Source organism: Ciconia boyciana, chromosome 1 (genome assembly GCF_034638445.1).
Source record: "Ciconia boyciana chromosome 1, ASM3463844v1, whole genome shotgun sequence".
Taxonomy (NCBI): domain Eukaryota; kingdom Metazoa; phylum Chordata; class Aves; order Ciconiiformes; family Ciconiidae; genus Ciconia; species Ciconia boyciana.
The window spans coordinates 146,011,594-146,030,946 of NC_132934.1; the positions used below are offsets into that span (position 1 = coordinate 146,011,594).

A 19,353-nucleotide genomic window follows, 5' to 3' on the forward strand; every position below is an offset into this window, starting at 1 on the left:
CCACCCAAGAGTACTGAAGGAGCTGGCGGAAGTGCTCACCAAGCCACTTTCAATCAGCAGTCCTAGCTAACTGGGGAGGTCCCAATCAAATGGAAATTAGCCAATGTGACAACCATCTACAAGAGGGGCCAGAAGGAGGATCTGGGGAAATACAGGCCGGTCAGTCTGACCTTGGTGCTGGGGAAGGTTATAGAGCAGATCATCTTGAGCGCCATCATGTGGCACGTGCAGGACAACCAGGTGATAAGGCCAAGTCTGCATGGGCTTATGAAAGGCAGGTTCTGCTTGAATAACCTGATATTCCATGACAAGGTCTTCAGGAGAAACTGGCTGCTCATGGCTTGGACAGGTGTACTCTTCACTGGGTAAAAAACTGGCTGGCTGGCTGGGCCCAAAGAGTTGTGGTGAATGGAGTTAAGTCCAGTTGGTGGCTGGTCACAAGTGGTGTTCCCCAGGGCTCACTACTGGGACCAGTTCTGTTTAATATCTTCATCAATGATCTGGAGGAGGGGATCGAGTGCACCCTCAGTAAGTTTGCAGATGACACCAAGTTGGGCAGGAGTGTTGATCTGCTGGAGGGGAGGAAGGCTCTACAGAGGGATCTGGACAGGCTGAATCGATGGGCTGGGACCAATTGCATGAGGTTCAACAAGGCCAAGTGCCAGGTCCTGCACTTGGGTCACAACAGCCCCATGCAACACTACAGGCTTGGGGAAGAGTGGCTGGAAAGCTGCCTGGTGGAAAAGGACCAGGGGGTATTGGTGGACAGCTGCCTGAATATGAGCCAGCAGTGTGCCCAGGTGGCCAAGAACGTCAATAGCATCCTGGCTTGTACCAGAAATAGTGTGGCCAGCAGGACTAGGGAAGTGATTGTCCCCTTGTACTCGGCACTGGTGAGGCCGCACCTCGAATACTGTGTTCGGTTTTGAGCCCCTCACTACAAGAGAGACATGGAGGTGCTGGAGCGTGTCCAGAGAAGGGCAACGAAGCTGGTGAAGGGTCTGGTGCACAAGTCTTATGAGGAGTGGCTGAGGGAACTGGGGTTGTTTAGTCTGGAGAAAAGGAGGCTGAGGGGAGACCTTATCACTCTCTACAACTACTTGAAAGGAGGTTGTAGCGAGGGGGGTGTCGGTCTCTTCTCCCAAGTAACAAGTGATAGGATGAGAGGAAATGGCCTCAGGTTGTGCCAGGGGAGGTTTAGATTGGATATTAGGAAAAATTTCTTCAGCGAAAGGGTTGTCAAGCATTGGAACAGGCTGCCCAGGGAAGTGGTTGAGTGACCATCCCTGGAGGTATTTAAAAGAGGTGTAGATGTGGTGCTTAGGGACATGGTTTAGCGGTGGACTTGGCAGTGCTAGGTTAATGGTTGGACTCGATGATCTTAAAGGTCTTTTCCAACCTAAACAATTCTATGAGTCTATGATTCTATGATTCTATGTAAGCTGAGGTACTTGATGAAACAGAAATTTCAAAATATGAAGCACAACTTAGAAGTCGTATGACAGGCAGACTCCACTAACTGTCACCCATCTGTTGTATGTATGCAAAGGTGTACCTTTTTATGGTGGTAGTCATGGCTATTTATTGGCTTTGGGTACTGATGCTTGGGGGTTATTCAGAATGTATGAAACGGTACTTTCTGTCTGTTTCTGTATAGCTCATTTGTAATGATCAGCTATTAAAGTTTTTAAATAGGGCACTTTTATGGTGTTTTCCTTTTCCGATGAATTATCTTGAATTTCTTTATGCAAAGGCTCCTTTGGACTGCAAAAATCTCTCAGGCTAAAGGCATCTGAGGAAGAACACAAATAGGACTTGTATGATGCAAAGAAGGTTTCAGGTAAATGAAAATTAGATTCAGTAGCTACAAGGTCTTTGTATTTATCTAGCAGTGTAAAAAAATTGAGTGGTTTAAAAAGAATGAATAGACTTTCCCTGGGGGAGATGTCAGCAGAAAAGTGCAAGCAACACTGCAGCTCACTCCATGAGCTTTATTCGTGGATTCCTTCATGATTCTATTTTGTTTTTTGTCTTTTTTCTTTCCTTTTTTTCTTTTTCCCCTAAGTGTACTTGGAACGGTTTGGACTCAGAAACCTGAATTTTACTGCAAACACACACAGAGTACTTTTAGGGATAATGTTCTCCCTCTTTCTCTCTCCTGTTTTCCTGACCACCCTTCCGTTGGCTGATTTGCAGTTTTAAAATTTGAAAATTTTCTCCTTACATGCAGTTCCTCCTTTTTTTTCACAGCTCAACACCAGGTGGCTTAGTATTCCCTCTACTTTAATTATCTTTGTTAGCCTTACTTGACGTTGTAGCAAGCGAAGTGCTCTTGCTATAGTATCTGAGTATCTTTCCAGATGGCAACAAGGGAATTCTTCAGTACGTGTGAATTAGTTTGATATCACCTGATAGTGAGAGCTTACTTAGGTGTAAGGTAAAGGTTCATGACCACAGCACCGGCACAGTGATTTCTGCTGTGTATTCCATGTAATCACCATATACAGTAGATATTTATCTGGATGTGTTTGTATCTTAGCATGAAATTCAAAAAAATTCTCAAGAAAAAGCTGAACACCTCTTCCCGATGGCAATTAAAAATTTCTCTGGCTGCCAGATTATTGTAAAAGAGGATAGTCTTCTTGCAACACTAAAGCACACCACTGTAGCATTGCTTTAAGCCATTGCTGGTTCAAGGCAAGAGATGACAACATTTCTCATCTTGCTTAGATTTCAGAAATGCAGTCTTTGTGACAGCTGGCTTCCTACTTGTGTACCTCTGAAATTGCCCTAGATTAACATAAAGGTTATTTAGATGTCTGAAAAAGGTTTGGAAAGACTGAAAGAATATCAAATAGCAGAACTCTGCTGAGCACTAAATCTAGTCATTTTGTGGTGAAAATGACTACCAAGAATGGGCTTACGCAAATGCTGGAAGAACAGCAGTGTGTTGCCATATGGTCAGTGTGACCTCTTTTCATTATAGCCAGAACACTGCTGAAAAGAAGCTAAAAAAGGCATCCCTGAACTGGACGCTGTAGGTAACGCTGCAGCAGCTCTCATAATATATATGATGAACACACAATTTAGTGGGAAGTAATAGTGTCATAAACCAGAGGAAAAGTGTAAGTCAGAAGCAAAAAAAGATGTTAGGGTTTTGAATCCATCTCCTGCTAGTGGAGGACTGGTCCCTGCAGTACATTTTCTCATACTTTGCCTAGTCTGCTTTTAAGTACCCTGTGTAATAGTAGTTTCCACAGTTTCCCTTGGGAGGAAGAGATGATGTTCAGTACCTCTCTTTCTCAGGAGGCTGCCGTTGGTATCCTGCCTGCTTCCCTTTTCCTAACTTCATCTCATTACTCTGACTGATTCCCTGCGCAGTACTCTGAACAATGCTGCTCTTCCTTTTTGTCCTGAGTCTGCAAAGGGATGGCAGCTGGTGGGGCCTCTATGGGCTCCTGCACAGCTCAGAGGGGCCACACACAGTCCCAGAGGCCAGACGGTGGGAACTGGTCTCTCTGGGGAGCAGCCCAAAGCTGAGGGGGGTCCTATACCCATAGAGTCCTAGGGGGAGCCCCAGCACAATCTCCCTCTTCAGGCAGCTTTAGTGTAAATACACCGCAGATCTTCCTTGACAGAACCTGGCATCTCTTTTTTGATCACCCGTAGCCCCCGTGGCATGGCTGTAAAGGAGATGGGATACCTGTAGGCAGCAACTGCCATCTCCCTTCACCAGAGATTGTCCACGCAGTAGGAAACAGCAGCTTTAGAGGTTCCCTAATTCTCAAACTTTTTGGATAGGGCTACTTTTCATCAGTAAATAGGCATGTACCACAGCACAGCTGCCTCTTTATCTTACTCACTCACAAATACGTATATGCTTACAGCAGGTAGTTGCAAAATTACCTTAAATTTTGTCTCTGAGACACACTGCACAGTCCCAGGTGGGTTGTGTCCCGCCTCCCTCCCTCCATTTTGGGAATCTTTGCTCTATAGCATAGAGCATACTCAAGGTTTTCCAATGTACCAGTTAGTTTTCCCGAGTCCTGGCCCTGGGTTTGCTCCTGACAGTAAATACTGTTGATGCTCAGTAAATCTAGCCTTGAAAGTACCTTAAACTAAAGTGTAAATACAGCAAGAGGGTCTATTCTATGCAAATTCAGGTCCATGTGCAAACTCATGGGTTTATTTTTCTCATCTTTCATATATTTGTTGAATGAGAGCCTCTTCTCAATCGTGTGCTGGCCAGAATGCATGGGCCATATGCACAACTCATTTTTCTACCTAAAAACACAGCTGACAATCTGACCCATACATTTTACATTGTTTATTCCAAGTTAGTTTCCACAACCTCCTGATAGGGTTGTTTTGGGGTTTCGGTTTTTTTTAGTCTTTGAATAAACTTCAGCTTGCCAACAACTTTCTGCTACTGTGATGCCTTTGGGAGAATAGAAGTGTCATGATGGCTCCAGTAGGTTCAGTTCAACACTGGTATTGGGTTTTGCACTCATAAACATGGGTGGGCAGAGGCAGCAATAGCAATAATAGGAAAAACATACTGTCAGCTCACTCATCTTAATAAGAACTGGGCACATACTAAAAAGAGCATAGGAAATATATTTTTCCTTGTTCAACATTAACCATTTACTCACTTGAATGAGACCTCTATAAAAATGGCTTTGTCCTGTGCAAAGGAAGAGTTTAATAGATTTGTTTATCAAGACACTGTCAACATTTAACATGGCTTATCCACCAACTCCTGGTTCAACTTATGGCTGACTCACCTGAGAAATTTTCATTCCTGAGAAACTTACAGACTACAAGGATTTGTATCCATAACAGAAGAGAACTTTTACATGTGCACTGTTTGCAACTTTTTGCTCTGCTAAACTACCAGCCCAAAATATTCACTAAAGCTTTAGCCACTCTTCATTACAAAAGTTGCTATCCAGTCCTGAGAATACATTACTGATGTTAGTTGGTGGTCATGACCCAACAGCAGTAGTTTCACAGATTAATAATTTTTTATTATTACTATTATTCACAGTGTTTACAAAAGAATAACATAGTTCTGCTTACATTTAAAAAAAAAAAATTGGATTTTTCAAAAATTCACTGCCAGTTAAGCAGGTTACTTCTAGCAGGTTCTTTCTGCAGCTGGGAGAAGACTTACCAAATGGTAATCATGGAACTTACTGCAGAGTCATGTATAAAGTTGAGACATTGTTTGAATTTTATGAGAATTTTTCCAGTTCAAATAATGTATTCTATTTATACATCTTTTTTCCCTATGTTGCTGTTATTATAAGAAACAGCAAGATTTCTGAAGAAATAAAATAGGCATCATTAGATTTTAATTACAATCAATTGGTAAGGTCACTAGCAAAGGCATTTATCAGCTGAGAAATAGAGAGTGCCTTTGAAATATTAAGAAAAATACTAAACCTGTGGCTGAATGATTAACTACTAATGAAAGTATCTAATTTCACTAACTACCATTGTGCTCAAAATCTTTCTCTTTAATTTATGGTGAAAATGAATGTCTCAATGCAGGAATGGCTTAATAAACTTAGCTGAGAAATGAGAATCATATAGTAACTTCAAAGTACAGAATAAGCAGCCATGTCAAGTTAGCATTTATTCCTCAATTTGTGAAATTACAAAAAGAGTAGAGAAGAAGTTATCAAAAATCTAGACAAAGTCAATAGTTTGGAAGTCTGCACTTTAGAGGTTTTAATGTGAACATTGGTACACATTGAAATCAAATTTCACTCAAATGAAAGCAAACTTGGAACAAATATTTTGAATTAATTTGTTTTCCAACAAGCACTACCATTTGTATCATTCTTACCTGCAGAGGTTTTCACAATTTCTGAAGTATTTCTGAGACCCATAAAGTCAAACTGATAGAGTCTCCAAGACTTCTGGTCAGCTGCCTCCACTGAGTTTTTTCTCCATCTGTAAATCATTTCCTCTTTAGGGTAGCCATCTAGAAATTGTAAAAAAAAATATATATATAAACATATTGCACTTAATTAAAAAAGGTACTGCAAAACAGTATCTGCTCACTGATTTAGAGCTATTTGGGAATACCTAAATTTCTGATCTTTCTCAGTGAGTTTGGTGGTATAATTCAGCTAAAGAGTTGTATGGCACACAAAAATACAGTCATAATACTGGCAAAACTGATTTTTCACAATTGTTTTTTTCCAACAGAGAAAAATTCTGATTGGTTCTATCAGAATTAGATCTCTTCAGAGATGCAGTTGATTGTACTAATTTGAGGTTCAGACACAGAAGTATACTGCTTTACGTATGTCTGAAGAAGCTGTGCAAAGTGATAGAATGTAAAAAAGAGGGGGGGTGTCTGTGCAGGATGTAAACAACTGAAAAGGACAGATTGTTTTAAGTGACAATAGCTCTAAGGTAGTGTGTGCTACTGTACTTCTGAAATGAGCTCAATACAGTGCAAAAAAGCAGATTTTTAATTAGTATGGGATTTTAAAAGTGATTATGCCATCATATTACTTCTAAAGGCTGTGGTATTTAATGAGATATCACCTGATCTCTACAGCTGAAATAGCTTCTGAAAGTCTTCCTTTATCAATTTAGCATTTAGTAGTCATAATTAATCCTCATGCCAATATTTATTTTCCTTTTTGTTAGAGAATGGCATTTTCCCATAGAAGTCCAACAACAAATCTTCAACCAGCTCAAACCATGATAATAGACCATCTAGAAAACAACAGCACACCCATGCTAGTTAAAACTAGATTGTTCTCTAATGCATAATACGATAGATGCCTATTCATCTAATAACTAATATAGAAGATGTAGATTACAAGGCAAATTGAAAGCCTAACAACAACAATAGCCAGTTAATATAACTGTCTCAGCTGTAATTGGATACAGATAGATTTTGATATTTGTGTTACAAAACAACTTCTCTCGTTATGATGCTATTTTCTTGATGTTTTCCTCCTATAAGTGTCTTCTTCATCTTGCTTAAGGTTCCACCCTGCTGGGGCACTGCTATAAGGTGTCCGTAGCCTCATTTATCCTTCTCACTAACACAGTATGAAAAGTACCCACCAGTCCCTCAGTTATAATCTGTAGAAAATTACTATGTGCTAATTCAAAATGCCATGTTCATATATTTCCCATCAATGTAAATAAAGAAATAACCCATGAAGAACCCAACTGAGTAACAAAAATAAGCCCTGCCTTTCTCCACAAGAACCCTTGCTGCCAAGCAGTTTTCACTGCCAATTCTGCTGTGCCAGTCTGTGAGATTGATCTAAAGGTTAATTTTTTTTGGCTGGCAGATTATGTCAGAGGATGCAGAGGTACAGTGAAAGAAGTCAAGCTTTGCAGGGCCTCTGAGACTTAGCCCTGCATCTTTGGAAATCTTCTCGAGCCTTGCTCCTATTTGACTGAGCCCTCTGATCACATTTCTGACTGAATAATGTATCCCTCTAACGGAAAGCCCTACATTTAATCATAGAATCATAGAATCGTAGAAGCATCTAGGTTGGAAAAGACCTTTAAGGTCATCAAGTCCAACTGTAAACCTAACACTGCCAAGTCCACCACTAAACCGTGTCCCTAAGCACCACATTTACACCTCTTTTAAATACCTCCAGGGATGGTCACTCAACCACTTCCCTGGGCAGCCTGTTCCAATGCTTGACAACCCTTTCGCTGAAGAAATTTTTCCTAATATCCAATCTAAACCTCCCCTGGCACAACCTGAGGCCATTTCCTCTTCTCTTATCACTTGTTACCTGGGAAAAGACACCGACACCCCCCTCGCTAAAACCTCCTTTCAAGTAGTTGTAGAGAGCGATAAGGTCTCCCCTCAGCCTCCTGTTCTCCAGGCTAAACAACCCCAGCTCCCTCAGCCGCTCCTCATCAGACTTGTGCTCCAGATCCTTCACCAGCTTCGTTGCCCTTCTCTGGACACGCTCCAGCACCTCAATGTCTCTCTTGTAGTGAGGGGCCCAAAACTGAACACAGTATTCGAGGTGCAGCCTCACCAGTGCCAAGCACAGGGGGACAATCACTTCCCTAGTCCTGCTGGCCACACTATTTCTGGTACAAGCCAGGATGCTATTGACGTTCTTGGCCACCTGGGCACACTGCTGGCTCATATTCAGGCGGCTGTCCACCAATACCCCCTGGTCCTTTTCCACCAGGCAGCTTTCCAGCCACTCTTCCCCAAGCCTGTAGTGTTGCATGGGGCTGTTGTGACCCAAGTGCAGGACCTGGCACTTGGCCTTGTTGAACCTCATGCAATTGGTCCCAGCCCATCGATTCAGCCTGTCCAGATCCCTCTGTAGAGCCTTCCTCCCCTCCAGCAGATCAACACTCCTGCCCAACTTGGTGTCATCTGCAAACTTACTGAGGGTGCACTCGATCCCCTCCTCCAGATCATTGATGAAGATATTAAACAGAACTGGTCCCAGTAGTGAGCCCTGGGGAACACCACTTGTGACCGGCCGCCAACTGGACTTAACTCCATTCACCACAACTCTTTGGGCCCAGCCAGCCAGCCAGTTTTTTACCCAGTGAAGAGTACACCCATCCAAGCCATGAGCAGCCAGTTTCTCCTGGAGAATGCTGTGGGAAACAGTGTCAAAGGCTTTACTAAAGTCCAGGTAGACAACATCCACAGCCCTTCCCTCATCCACCAAACAGGTCATCTTGTCATGGAAGGAGATCAGGTTAGTCAAGCAGGACTTGGCTTTCAGGAGCCTTCTCAGATTGGCTTCATTTGTGGAGACTCTGATATCTTTTCCACACAGTTCAGGAGAGAAGAAGCACCAGATGGCCTCCTGACCGTGCTGTGGCTGCTGCGCACTCATGCCAGGTGGCAGTGGCAGACCATCCCTTCCCAACAAAGCAATATCAGGATGTCGTGGTTTAGCCCCAGCCAGCAACTAAGCACCACGCAGCCGCTCGCTCACTCCCCCCTGGTGGGATGGGGGAGAGAATCGGAAGAGCAAAAGTAAGAAAACTCGAGGGTTGAGATAAAGACAGTTTAATAGGGAAAGCAAAAGCCGCGCACGCAAGCAAAGCAAAGCAAGGAATTCCTTCACTCCTTCCCATGGGCAGGCAGGTGTTCAGCCATCTCCAGGAAAGCAGGGCTCCATCACGCGTAATGGTTACTTGGGAAGACAAACGCCATCACTCCAAATGTCCCCCCTTCCTTCTTCTTCCCCAGCTTTATATACTGAGCATGACGTCATGTGGTATGGAATAGCCCTTTGGCCAGTTTGGATCAACTATCCTGGCTGTGTCCCCTCCCAGCTTCTTCTGCACCTGGCAGAGCATGGGAAGCTGAAAAGTCCTTGGCTAGTGCAGCAACAACTAAAATATCTCTGTATTATCAACACTGTTTTCAGCACAAATCCAAAACATAGCCCCATACCAGCCACTCTAAAGAAAATTAACTCAATCTCAGCTGAAACCAGGACACAGGACCACAGGGGGGGCTGCCATGTGGTCTGAGTCCTAATCCTACCTCCCGATTTGCGTCCTGATAACAGAAGAAAGGAAACCCTTGCCCTGTTGCACTCCCTACACCAGCTCCCGCTGCAGAACTTGTGGCCCCAAGTGCCAATTCGAAGATTTTGTAGCAGGAAGTAGATGGGGCCCCTTTTCTTAAGTAAATTTCACCATAATCATTGCAAGTAAAAATGTTTCAAATATAGGGGAAGTAACAAAGATTTTTTTTTTTTAATACATTATTTTAAATTGATTCAAAATGAACTTTTTACATTTTTTCAAATTTCACTGAAAAATTGTGTCAATTAGTCTTGAATTCAATTTCTTCCTGATTTTTTGGCTTTTTTTTCATCCCATGGCCACCCCACCAAAAATCCATTACACTGTCAGTAAGCTTGAAAGCTTGCTATCATATTATCCAAGGCATAGTTGTTTATCCTGGCATGAGCAGCATGTAGTTAGGAACAAGTTCATGAGGCTCTCATCCTTCATGATTTTTCCTATATTTTTGACTAAGAAGAAACAGATTCAATTTCAGAATAACTACTTTCAGTATTATTCTTCGTCATTAAATACTAAGCAACTTACTTCAGGAGACCATTATGACCTCTCAATAGTAGTCCCCTTAATCCACAGTCACTGACATCTGCTCTTTCAATGGTTGGGTTACTTACATCAAAGCAGATAAGTACTAGTGATTCAAAGGGAGTTGTTTCAACCTGTTAAATAACTGCTATTATGTTCTGCTCCAGTGCCAGGTGACTTCACTTTTCAATTAATTTAAAAGATATAATATTTCTTATGGAATAAGGACACGTCTACTTGGACAGTATATCACTCCTAGGATTCATTTAGCTTACAGAATGGACTATTCATGATGGTTCTTCTTTCAGTGATATCCAATATTTCTTCTATACAGCCTAATTGCTTCTAGCCCTCTAAATGCTTCGTTTTAGAAAATACCAGAACTGGAGACAGTACTTCCACAAGAAAATGCAACCTCTGCTGTTCAACCCACAACACAACTAAGAGCATATTACCTATAGAAATGTCTGTTTTCCTTCACTTCCCCAGCATGAGAAATGGCAGTAAATTACCTTACATTCTTGATCTTTTGGCTTTAAGCCATCCACACTGGACAAATTTCTATCAAGTGTATTTACCCCATCAGGTTGCTTTAGGTTATGCAAGAATATCCATTCTGCAGCAGGGCAAGGCTTCAGGAGGTCCTGGAGGATTTCCAGCAGGTGCCAGTAAGATGGCGAGGGGAACGGCATGGGAAGAAGACCAACCAGGACAACCGTGTGTATCTTCTCTGTTACATCCATCCAAGTTCTGGCAACGTGCAACTCAGGAGCTTCTCAACCAAAGTCTGTGTCAACACCTTCATTTTCCCTCCCATTAATTTACCTGACTGCCTTTAAATTCTCCTATTTTTTGTCCTGATGGTTATTTTGTAGGCTGTCCTGTAGCTATTCACATCTTCTGCAGGTTTTAGATTTATATACTATCATGTCAAAGACTTTTAGAGAGCACCTTGACCATCTGGCTTTTTGTAAGACTAATACTATGTGCCTTTGTAAAATCAAGTAAAGAACAAATTTGGTTGAAGTTATTTCTTTAAGAGCCCAGTAGAAAGTATCCATGTAATACCTCCTATTTACTTTCACCAAACATACTTAATGGCTTTTCCATTTGACACAAATGATTGGTACCTGTGTAGCTTTACTCATAGGCTTAAACATATAAATTTTCAAAGTGTACCACTGACTTTAACTCCAATAATGCAAACATGGATAAACAATAAATGCACTTTTTGCCATTTTGGGGGTGAACCTGTTATAACAGAAAGTCAAATTGTCATGACAACCTGAGAGATTCTGTGGATTTTGTTTCATTTCCTTTTTGTTACTGGAATAATTGAACTCATGATACCACATCTTCTCACATCACCACAATATAATTTATAACTACCAGGTTAAAAATATTTAAACTTCATTCTTTACGTTCATACTGCTTCACTTTCTAGGGAGACTAAGTGATTTGTGCAGAAGCCTCCACCAAACTGCTGGAAAAATGGTGAAGGCCAGAAATATCTCCATGCTGGATGAGAGGCATACACAATCACAAGACAGCTGTGAGAATCGGTGTCAAGTGGCCCCGAAGCACGTCTGCTATAGGAGTCAAACACTGATGGAAAATCAGCAATTTCCATAACACAACCATTGATGTATCCATGCCTGTTAGTGCATACTGCCTCTAACCTTGATTTCCTCAATGCTGTTGTTGGTCTGGGCATCTTAGATCAATGCTTGATTTCTTTGTTTCACCTTCTTTTCTGTGATAATGGGTCTATTTTAGGAAGTGAGCAGAGATGGGACAAGATAGCAGGAAGGGGGTCATGTCAAAAAGGACACAGACCAATTGAAGAACTAGTTTGTGTCCAAAAAACTTCCCTTAGAAATGTATCCAAGACATGGAAAGACAAGGAAGGCATGGAAAAAAACCAGCTTTTTTCATCTCTGCAGACATATTTTTCCCCCTCTGTGCAATCAGTTTATTTTACTGCTGGTTCCTCACACTTTGTATTCACATGTAACACGGGCAGACCCAGCTTGTAGCAGAAGGAATAATGCAACAAAGAAGCTCATCTATCCTTCCTAGCCTTGGAAAAATTTGTATGCTCAGAGCATGCACTGAGGAGTTAATGAAAGCAGCAGCAAAGCTGAAAATGTGAGGGAAGCAGGCAAGAAAGGATTGGTTCAGTTAAGTATCTTCCAGGGTACTGATGCTTGTGACAGGAGTATGTATTTGAAAGACATAGCCGGATTCTGGGAAGGTTCTGCTTTTCCAGGGGTGTTAGATATACACTCAAAGTCACGAGAAAGCATGATCTGAAAGACAAGCTGTCACCATCAGCTAGTGGTCAGAGTTTACACCATGGGCACGGAGGGAGTGTGGTAGATTCGACTGCTGCTGCTGAAGGTTGTCAGGAGAGGGAGGACACCCTGACACAATTAGAGGCACATGATGAGCTGCCCTTTATACCTTACAGCCAGCTGCTTCCAGACACACTTTGCTTCCTCAAATGCTACCTAGTAAACTCTTCTTCAGGCTAATCAGGAGACCTCTGTCAACACAGCCTCAGTCAGATGACAATAATGAAGTCCAGAAATGCACCTTTCTCTGGTACAGTGTTGTGGATGACAAATCATATGCTTCTACAGAAGCTGCCTGGCCTCTTTTTCTTGTTAGCATTCTTTATAAATGTTTCTTTGTTGGCAAGCAAACTGCATGTCTAATCCAAACTTCTCAACATTTTGGAGGAAGAGGTTTCTCAGTGATGTATTCCTGTATCTGTATGGTGTTTGTTCTCAGAAGGTGTGTGCGCTTTTAACTAGGAGAATCCTGGAAGTTCCCCTATTAAAAATGATACTACCTTAGATTTCATGATTGTATGCACTTGTTAAGCACAATTAGATGGCAGGAAGAACAAAGTTTCAGTTCAACTAGTTTAAAATAAAACAAAATAAAAATTAGGGGATATAGAAAATTAATTATGACTTTTCAGGAAGAACCCAACAGGGTAGACTGAAGCAGAAGCAGGGAAAGAGAATGGAGACGTTTAATTGTTTACTTAAGACCTATGGAAAACAATACTCATACTTGTAATTGAATGCCTATTGAGTTCTCTCTGTCCACAAATGAAGGTGACTAGCTTTTTTGTCACTCACTGATTTAAAAAAAAAAAAGGAGAAAAAAAGAAAAACGATGAGGTTTTTAAAAGGCAGCTATAATAAAAAAGAGAAACGTGAATGCTGTAAAGATAGCATTAAAATCTGAAGTGATTTATTTCAGCAGTTGTAGGTAATTGCACTTAGGTGATAACTACAGCAGTTATAAACATTATTCTTTGCCCTGTTTGCTTGCATTGGTAATTGACATCTTATTAACAGTACGTTAGCTCATGAAAAAAAATCAACCAACATAACCGTGACGGTAGAATAATGGATCTGATACTGCCCTGAAGTTAAAGAATACATCTCCCATTGAAGAGAACAAAGGTTTTCTACATAAAAATGTGCTTTAATATGATTGCGATATCACTTTGGTTAAGATCTAGAGGATCCCGTCACCATCATCAACAGTAATGTTTAATTATCCTTTTACCCAGGAGTAATTCTGGTTTTTGAGAGAAGCGCTAGAACGCTGATAAAATTTACTAATATATTATATGGTAGTTTAGATTTTGGGAGGAACTTGTGGCATCAATGCATCTTTTGGGGCCTTCAAAATATAAAGGAGGAAAAGAGAAGTGTTGCTGCCAGACAAGTAAGTCCCAAAAGAAGCATCTTCTGTTAACCAGCTCTTGTAGGAGGTAAATATTTTCCTCGTTTTTTGCTACTCATAGACAAATTGTAATCTTGGCTCGGAGAAAACAGAGAAGAGAATAGAAAGGTGAAAATGAGAAGGGAAAGAAGGAAGGCAGAGAAGAATGAACAGCATTGGACTGAAACAAGAGACAGAAGTTTTCCCTTGAAGATGTTTTGAGATGTGGAATTTCTGTGTGCTCACTTTCTGAAAAAAATCATAGTTGTCTTTTAAAGTCTAACAGGGGGTGTTATAATTTTGTCACAAACAGCCCCAGTAGTGAAAAATCCCTGTTCCAAGTATCAGATCCTAAAGGATAGGTGGAATAGCTTGAAATTACATTAAGAAACTAAGGCAATTCTGTTGCATCATCAACCTTTGTACTCTGTCTTCATGCTCACCAAACAATTTTCCTTTTGATTCATTTGCAATTGGTACCAAAAGTGATTGTTTTTTTGAAAATGATTAGTTTTATCATATATTGTCCCTATAATTACACTTTTCTATTGTCTTGCAAATGCCTTCACCTTTGTTGGAAAAAAAACTCACAACAACAACAAAAAAACCAAACCCAAAACTAGTCTCATATTATAGCCTGTCTTAATGTTTTGTTATGCATTTTTATTTATATACTTATTTTTACTGCTTGCTAATAGTTTTATTTGGAAGGCAATTTTCAGAAGCCTCGCATGCAGCAATTGCTTTTGCCTATCTGCTTGCATTGCTTTGGCCAGCAGATTATCTCACAAATTATTCCACTGGTAATTAGAACACCTGATAAATGTTCAGATTCCTCTGATTTAGCTATATTGCATCCCCATTCCTAACACCATTAATGGTAAACGGCCTCATCTCACTCCTAGCTTCCTGGATATAAACTGTATCTTCTCTAAGGAGCGTTCTTGCATAGATCAGTGTACTCAGGACATATACTGAAACCTTGCCTAGCCATATGCAGTCTTGTTCATCTTTTTTACAGAAAGGATACTTCACCCCAAATGCCTGTTCTGTTTTGCATGGAACAATGTGAAGATTTTACCCTCAGTTTTCTGCAATGCTGATACCTTGCAGAGAAAAATGAAAGTCCTGAAATAATTTTTTCTAGTTCAGGTTTTCTCCTGATCTGAATGATTTTGGAATATGTACTCATTCTATTCTCCACATATTTAGATGTTTTCTGCTTATAAACAAAGATGCCACTAAGAGAATTTCATTTTCTAGCTCCCTGTACTGTTTTTTCATTGCTAACATTTCATAATGACCTTGTGATGCTTCACATTTGTGTGTCATTACAAAGAATAGTCCAAGACTTTATTAAAAATGTGGTTTAGATAATTTTTATAATGTAGGCCAAGTCTCATGTTTCTACTGGCTGTGAAACTGCAGATGGTGATTTTAGGTAAGAGGAAATTTTCAGAAATGTATGACAAAGAGATGGCCTTTCAGAGTCTGCTGGGATCCTGTGCTGCTGCTTTGCCCTGCCCTAGATCATATACCACGGTCAGCTCTGCATAGAGATGGGAGGCTTCACCTGAGCACTTGCTGTTCTTTGGAGGATTTGGAGTGAGATTTGATCAGCCAGCAGTCTCGTCTCTTCTCCTTTCTTTTACATGAACTTCATGTGACCTACAACGACTGAATGATGCTGAGAATTCAAGAGCTATGTACTATTGCCGAGAGATCAACCTCATTATTGTACTGCTAAATATGTACATTGAGTTCTGTAATTGAAAACAAACAGCACAAAATGAATATTTTAGCAGCTAAAATTTTGTGTTTGGCTGACTGCATGAACTCAAGTGAGAAGAGAAAAATCACTTCTCTTTACAGTTTGTAACTGACTATTGAAGAATATTAAGCTGCATGCAAGATTTTCACATGTCTATTTAAACATGAATTTTGTGCTGGATGTGCTGAGGGCAAATTTTGAGGTGCTTCCCAGGATTTTTGTTGAGATGTGTGGATGCAGTCTGATGCAGTCTGAGTGGCTGCATATTAAGTAGTATCTCAGGCAGGTGTAGGTGATGGCAATCACACAATTTTCTGTATAGAAGTTGACTCTTAATTCAGCCTTATGAAAAAGAGGAAGCCAACATCTTAATAATAGAGCAGATGAAAAATATTTGGATAAACTAGAGCAAGTCAAAGCTCCTGGCATCAGAATTTAAAACCAAACCTAGCTGGGGTTGCTTTGGACAAATTAGAAAACAAAGCTATAAAACAGCCAAAGCAGAACATTAACCTCTCAGTTCATTAAAGGAATATCTGTCAAATCTGCAATTCTTCAGTCTGCTGACATTCTCTATAGCTAGGATGCAGCCTTCCTCTTCCATTCATTTAAACTGCACTTATATTGAAGATGCTTAGTGATATAGCCCTTCTAAAGCATGTGCTTAAATTCCTTGTGACTAGGATAGACAGCAGTGCCACCAAAAGATGCTGGCCGAGTTCAAACACCCCAGCGGGAATGGAATACCATTCTCTAGAGGACTTTAAAAATACCTTTTTTTTTTCTACTGACTATGTAGGGCATGTCAAATTTAGGGGCAGAATAGCTGTGTAAATTAAATGGAGTAAATTCCATCAAAGATCTTTAACACAAATATATGTGAATTGAATTAAAAATAGCCCATAAATTCTCAGTATCAACTTCAACTGTGCTGTATATTATAAGATAACATAATCTTGCCTTTACCCATTTAATGACAATAATTAACTGTATCCTCCATGTAAGACTACTAAGATTTCCTTAAGACTATCCTGATGAGAAAGATAACATTGTTTACTTCATCCATTGCTTTGTTAGACAAAGTGCTGAGAAAATGTGTTTTGGCTCATCTGAAAACATATAATGAACAAGCTGAGATTCCAAGGGAGACTCAGAGCTCTAGTAAAGTAAACAACACAGCCATAAATAGCCCAGGAAGTGAAAGAAAATACACCTGTAAAGTTTTTTAGTCCATGCAAGTAGGGAGGAATGGAGAGAACATAATTTACTTACAGGTTTCTTCCGTTCATTGACAAGTAATCTTTCTAAGCTGTTTAGTTCAACACTTGATATGAAGATATTTTTAACACTGAGAACTCATTTTATGTTTCTCACATGGACATGACAGTATTTACAGATTATGCTAAACATGCTTCATCCTTATCTTCCGACTGCTACTCAATAATTAGTATGTATATGTTAAGTATGAGTGCAACTAAAAGAGGGATATCCATTAGCAGTAAAATAATATAATATTATGATTAGAAGTATACTATTATCAACATGTAAATATAAGTGAATAAGTTATCTGTTGTACAAAGTATATAAAAAAGAACTGGCAAGGAATAGCCTGCACTTCTAAAGACAGGCAAGAAGACTTTGTATTCTCATACAAAATAATAATAATAATTGAGTAAGCATAGATTAAAAAAATACATTCACAACTTGAAGGTAGGTGTTACAATTGAATAGTAATAGCATCCACAGAAGTATTAGCATCCACCAATTTATCAGTACCCAACTTCTCAGACTAGAAATACACTACAACCTATCCACATTGTCCCATGTACAGAAATTTTCTATCCAATTTCAACTAGAAAAGTCATTGTAGTTATATATTCAGCTTACATAGTCCTTAGGGTTTGTGACTAGCCTGAACTGTACATTTTCAGACCCAAGAAAATGAAAATTTAGCAACAATGCTTTTTCTGAATCACCATGAAACCCATTTCAGCCTTCACAGGAGCTACACCAGCAAAGCCTGTGGGTTTACAGAAGCCGTCAGAATGTGCTATGCTCAATCAACATAGCATTAATGGAAGCAGGTTACCAATTAAAGATTTCCATACAAGATTGTTATGACTTTTTCATAGGTCTTCTCAGAATGCATCACGAATGGGTAATACAAGGTAAACCACCAGAACACTTCAAAACTGAAAACATGGCGTCTTTTTTGATTACTGCTACTTCATAGAATAAAACCATTTTCAACATAAACTCAAAGCTAAACAGAAAATTTCATTAGGCCTGAGATTAGCAGGGTTAGCTTTTAAAAGATTTGTGAAATAGTGTTGCCGCTGTTCAAAAAAAAAGCCCATACAAACATTTTTTTGTTGAAAGACTCATTTCTCTGTTTTGCATTTGTAACTTAACATGTGAACTGACATTGGAAAATCAAAATTAGTTATTTATGACCAGGTTCTTCTAGTCAGGTTTTTTCAGTCTATCAGCTCTTTACAAAGAAATGAGTGGTATCTGCTTATTTATGTAGTTATTATCATTCTGTATGTAGATTTATTGTCATTTACACACATTTATAGTCATTTGCACACACACTAAAATTCACACAAAAAATAGGTTTTATAGCTCTGTAAAGTAAAGGAACAAAGAGATTTCTATGTTTTGTAATATTTTGCTAGGTTTCAATTTTAGCTCCCTAGGACTTGTCTGCACCTTATTGGCACAGCATGCAAGACTAGGCAACCAAAGATAAATGTTAACATATTTTTTTGTATCTCATGCTTACAAAAAGAGTAGTTCCTGAAAAGGTCATCACTGAGATGTAATCTTCCTGTTCTTAGTAACAGCTCATCAGAAATTGCCTGACGAAATGAAGTTTCAGATGAACAGGACACTTTGTTGAGTCTGACATTTATAGTCACACTCAATTAAATTAGTGAGAGCACTGCACTGTTTTCATATAAACATCAGCAACAGTGTTATGATGAATTGGTAAATACATTAATTTTGCATTCACTAAATTTGGCCTTCCTCTTGTCTGGAAGCATTTATCAATGCCTTGGTTTGTCATTTATTTTCCAAGCATCTCAGGGCTGTCGCTTCTCCAGTTAATGCCTTTTTTTTCCCCAAAACACTAGTATTTGTGTCTCGTTTGCTCTCAGGATACTGCTGATGGAAATTAGCTGATGCTCCTGTGTAGTACACCAGTCCAAGTATTCTTTATGTCCTTTTCTCACCTTTTCAGGTACATGTATTGATCACAGCGATCTTTCTGTGATGTGTCTGTATATCTCAATGTCTTAATCTCTTGTCCAGGTATGTTACTTCAAGCACATGAAACTGTTATTTTGGTTAGCTTTACTTTATCTCAGCTAAAACATTCTTTCTAAAGCTTCTGAAGTCATGCTTTCTTACTCTTGTCCCCAGATACCCACAGTGACTGTAAATCTCAGTATCTTACAGTACACAATAGGGTAAATTGTGAGTCTCCTGGTAGTTTCGTTCTCAATTTCTGGTCCCAGACACTAATAATGATCTAAATCTCCTCAGACGATCAGTTATTGCTCTAAAATTGAAGAGCTGTGGCGGAGGTAAGGCTGAAGAAGCCAACTCACTAATGTTTTTGCCTGGTAAAACAAAGTTATCAGCTATACTTCTCTGATGCACTTCAGGTTTTCTTGTGGTGCAGTATTCCTCAGCTCTTAGATTCATATATAGCTTTGCCTGTAGTTAACTGAGAAGTATTA

At 39.8% G+C, this 19,353-nt stretch overlaps 1 protein-coding gene across 1 annotated transcript in view; it reads right to left on the reverse strand.

Moving 5' to 3' along the window:
• The window catches only part of GABRG3 (gamma-aminobutyric acid type A receptor subunit gamma3), a 327,143-nt gene that overhangs the window by 44,074 nt on the left and 263,716 nt on the right, over positions 1-19,353 (reverse strand). The window contains exon 6 of the mRNA XM_072853241.1: positions 5,852-5,989. Within this exon, the coding sequence (XP_072709342.1) occupies positions 5,852-5,989 (138 nt within the window). The remainder of the gene's footprint in view (positions 1-5,851; positions 5,990-19,353) is intronic.